General features: G+C 37.2%; 1 protein-coding gene across 1 annotated transcript; it reads right to left on the bottom strand.

Moving 5' to 3' along the window:
- Positions 1-1446: 1446 nt before the first annotated feature.
- Positions 1447-4171, bottom strand: LOC144020990 (uncharacterized). Its single transcript, XM_077524939.1, has 4 exons — positions 4149-4171; positions 3917-4000; positions 3164-3365; positions 1447-2231 (listed from the first exon to the last, which is right to left on the bottom strand). Exons 2-4 carry the CDS (start codon positions 3995-3997, stop codon positions 2179-2181), a joined length of 336 nt encoding a protein of 111 aa, XP_077381065.1. The 5' UTR covers positions 3998-4000; positions 4149-4171; the 3' UTR covers positions 1447-2178.
- Between the last annotated feature and the right edge of the window lie 389 nt (positions 4172-4560).

Raw genomic sequence — 4560 nt, 5'->3', positions numbered from 1 at the left:
ACTTCCTGTTCATTTTAGCACATGGGTCCAAGAGACTTTTTTGTAGGTCTTGGACTCCCTCATACACCTAAAAATGTTCGTAGATCTTGCTTAAACGTACAATCGGGGCTGCTTCGTTAAAAATTTCTAGGGGGCGCTATTGAGTCATTTTTGTAAAAATAGGACAATACATGATAAAATATTGCTCATTTTGCCAGGCCAGATGTGTGTGCCAAGTTTCATGAGTTTCTGCGCATGTTTAGACCATCAAAACTAGCGTTGTTTTCTTGGCGAACAGTGCTTAGCCACGCCCACAGCGATTCGCGAAAACTCACAAACTTCGTGTTGTGACATCATGAAGGCCGAAACCCCCATCTGAGCAAATATGAGGTTGGTCCAGTTAACGTGTTTGGGGAAAAATGTACAAGAAAATTCGTAAGGAAAAAAAATTGCCACTAGGTGGCGCTATCAGTTAGATGAAATATAAGTTCGTAGATGTCTTTAGGGCTGGACTCTCATCAAATGTGTGAAATTTTGAGAAGATAGGATCATCTCGGTCAAGTTCATGCAGCTTTTATTGTCACGAAAAATCTTCAGACTTTGCGTCACCGTAGCGGCCACGCCCTTTGGCGAAAAGTTACAATATTCGGTGTGGGGCATCATCAACATCTTAAGGCTTTTCTGACCAATTTTCAACTGGATCCCTTCAACGAGCTCAGCACAGTAGCTAAAAACGTAAAGTATGACATTTATTGTAACCACTAGGTGGCGCTATATGTATAACTGAATTTTTTCATATAGGTGTTTTCAGGCCGTGACTATTACGTTGCCTGAGAAGTTTGAGATTTTTTGGAGCTTGTACATGGGAGTTATTCAGCATTTGCTCTTTCTGGACAAATGAAATTTTAAAGGCAATATTTGATGCCCCGCCCCCGTCATATAGTATTTCGAAAACGCAAGATTTTTTGCCTAGTTTTTCTCTTAAGTCTTGAGATGATAAATGCCAAGTTTAAAGTCAATGGGATGAAAAATGTTTGCATAGGGGGAAAAAGTATGACCACAGTGAATGTGCCAAAATAGGCCAAAATTGGACATTAAAAAATTCATAGCTCACTTCCTGTACATTTTAGGAATTGGCTTCCACTGACTTTTTTGTGCGTCTCGTAGTGCTACACGTGCCTGCCAATTTTCGTAGCTCTAGCTCAAACGGGCCGGGATTGGTTTTTATTTTTCTACGCTAGGTGGCGCTATAGAGTCGCGTTGTTATGACAACTACATAATATCAAATTTTTCGCCGGGCCCGAAGAGACTGCAAAGTTTGGTGAGTTTTCGTAAATGTTTAGGCCCTCAAAAATGCGATCGTTTACGGAGAAGAAGAAGAAGAAGAATAACTAGAGCTGCGAGCAGCTATAAAGGGCCCTCGCAACCCGGGCTTGCACGTTGGGGTACTGTTAAATAGACAAGGACCATGGAAAATAGAAATGCATTTGCCGTGCCTTGTGTGTAAAAAGGTGCAGTAAAAGGCCAAAAATGATGCACAATTCCCAAAATAAATGCAAAAGTGTGGACTTTCTGATGTGTGTGCAAAGTTTCATGAAAAGTCGCTCGTTTGATATTCAAAACCAGCATCTGTTCATTTGAAAACATTGCATGGCACAGAGATGGTGTGTGATCAAATAAAAAGCTTTTTGATGACTCTTAATGTGGTGTCGCTGTGCAACACATATGTATTCATGACATAGTGAAGTATTGTGACAGTTTTGTAGGGTCCAGCAAACAGTAAATGTGTGACAGTTATTCAAGAAAAAATGTAGCTTTGAAGCAGGCTAACCAATGACATCATCTAAAAGGGAAAAAAGCACATGAGCAAGCATAGGTATAAGTAGAGGAGAAAAAGAGATGAAAGAAGTGCGAGAGATGGAACAGGAGAGGAATGCAGCTGTTTATGTATAGCTGTTGTAACAGGACAGATTAAATAACACTTTAACCTGGGGTTAACAGCGCCCTAGGACAGATAAACTCTTTAGTGTAAAGGTTTTCTGGGACAGATGAATCCCTTGGGGTCAAAGAGTTTGGGTTAGCACATAGTCTGTCTTAGGATAATGTAACCTCCATGGATGAATTAGTCCTAGGACGCTTTGACCTGCGGGCTAAAACTTCAGGGGGGTTAACCTGTCCTGTTATATTGTGATCATCGTCTTAGTGCATGTCCTCAGTGGCTTCTTCTGTCTGTGTGGCAGCATTTGATACATCTGTAGAACAAAAAAGAATGAAGAATCATGTTAGATCTGTGAAGTTTGGTTGTCTTAGGTGTAGTTTACAGAACAGTCGTGTGCATATTTTTAGCATGGTAGTGTCTTAATACAAATGCATATTATGTAATGCACTGTATATGGATATTACAGACGTAATATTTGACGGTGATCTTATATTCATAGTTTTTGCCCGTTAATAAATAATATAGCTAGTAAGTAATAAGACACGCAAAAATGGTATAGTTGAATCCTCTGGGTCAAAAAGCAATGTTTTAGGATTGTGTGATGAAATGATGAATAAAAGTAAGGATACGACAGGTACATAAATGGTTATGTAAGTGTAAAATTTGGCATGGTGTGTCCAGATACATGCAGGATAAGTATAAAATATTATGGTGTGTGATTGATTTTTTCTTAGTAAAAATTAGTATTGTAATGGTCAAGTCACATTATGTCCAAAAATTATTTTTTTTTAAATCTATGGTATAGAAACATCATAATCAGGGGCAAAGACATAAACATAATAATAGTAATTAATAATGATAGAATTTAAATACAATCTTTTCCATGAATATGTCAGTTATTTTGAGAAGATACAGAAAAAAAAGAACTTTGAAGTGTCTATCAGTGGATGAAAGAGGGCAAGATCACAGCATAGCTACATGATATCAGTCACATTTGAAAGTAATCAAGTGTAGTATGTATTCACATTATATACATTGAGAAATTGCGGCTCAATAATCAGTCAGTGTTTTAGTTAACAGTCCAATGTTACCTTCAAGATATTCCTAACAGAAAAAAAGGAACGTGCATTAACAAAAAAATGTAAAAATGTCCATTGTCAAACATGTCATTCATTATACACAATGTGTAGGATGGGGATGCTTGCTGTGTTAGTGTTTGTGTGTCTTCCATGTCATATAGCTTACCATCACGGACAAATGCATCACATGCATCCTTTATAACCAATGCAGTCTGGAGTTCTTTCACAAGCTTGGTTTTGAAGTCTATCTGTTTTTCAAGTGCTCGATTGACTCGAGTCACATGGACTAGTTGGTTCATTTGGGAATGAAGATCAAGGCTGCGCTGGTATAAGTCGTTGCGACTGGAAGCATGATCAATGCATGCATACTGTAATGACAAAGCATTCAATGAAAATCAGTCATGTTAGATTCCATGATTCTAAATAGCAGAGGTAACGTGTTGGTGCAAAACGTTGTGGTCGTGTTGCATGTTACTCAATGGCTGTGTGTGTCAAAACGAGTTTATTTGAAAGAATATACAAATATATACACACGGACATATATATTTATACAGTATAACAGTACCGCATGTATTGGTTTTAAGGAAAGAGTTGAAAAGCAGTGTTCAGAAAAAAGCATAAGACGCACAAAGTACCATTTCACTACATGTAATAAGTTGTCAAGTAGACATGTGAATTAAGTGGTTAAGATAGTGGCTACTGTGCAAGTAAGCTTCAATTGTCTCTAAAAGGTTAGCATATGTGTTCTACATGATATCAATGGCTAGACGTGCTCGTGGAGAAACATTACAAACAGAAAAACACACTAAAGGTGCCTTTAACAAACCTGTTAATAAATGAGAACTTAATACATATATGTATGGCATACTGTATATGATTGAGAAAGTTGTCCTGTTTAGTTTATGTATTGTATACTTACGGAAAAAAGTTGGCAATCTTTGCGTATGGAGATGATTAGAGGGTCTTTATCAAAAGAGAATTTGCTTGGTGATTTGTTCATGTTCTGTAGAAAAGCAAAGGAGTAGAAATAAATACAGTATCATACTTCATAAACATACAAGAAATTTGTAGCTGTATTAACCATTGTTGGTATTTGAAGTGATAATTTAGGAATAGAAGTGTAGTGATTGCAGAATTTATAGAGTGCTTACCTTGTATGACTTTGTAGATGGAAATGTCTTTTGTTGAAAGAGCTCTTTGTTGTCTACTATATATGCAAGGACAAGCATAAGTAGGTGTGGTTATGAAGTACTTGACCATTGAAATAAAGCAGTGGTATCAAATGTATGGACCGTGGTTTGGCTCAGGCCTGCAAAGGGGTTTAATGTGGCACAAGAGATAATCTTGTAAGGTACAAAAAATAATAATAATATAATAGGTATGCCTCTGAGTTTTCACAAATCTAGGTCAAGTCAAGTCATCTTTAGTTATTTCGCGCTTGAATCATCCAATCGGAAATGCTCCATAAAAAATGTATAGAGGGTGCGATTTATTGCAAATTGCACAAGAAATCTCTAAAAATTCATGTTAATGACAAGTCTGATGTGTGTGCAAAGTTTCACG

This window comes from Festucalex cinctus, chromosome 6 (assembly GCF_051991245.1).
Source record: "Festucalex cinctus isolate MCC-2025b chromosome 6, RoL_Fcin_1.0, whole genome shotgun sequence".
Lineage (NCBI taxonomy): Eukaryota > Metazoa > Chordata > Actinopteri > Syngnathiformes > Syngnathidae > Festucalex > Festucalex cinctus.
This window is presented reverse-complemented; position numbering and strand designations above follow the sequence as displayed.

Excerpts from the sequence above, each read along its gene's own strand:
- LOC144020990 (XM_077524939.1), bottom strand. The coding sequence starts at position 3,997 with ATGAACAAATCACCAAGCAAATTCTCTTTTGATAAAGACCCTCTAATC. Across the intron at positions 3,366-3,916 it reads AAGATTGCCAACTTTTTTCC|TATGCATGCATTGATCATGC; the intron begins GTAAGTATACAA and ends TTGTCATTACAG. Across the intron at positions 2,232-3,163 it reads TGATGCATTTGTCCGTGATG|ATGTATCAAATGCTGCCACA; the intron begins GTAAGCTATATG and ends TTTGTTCTACAG.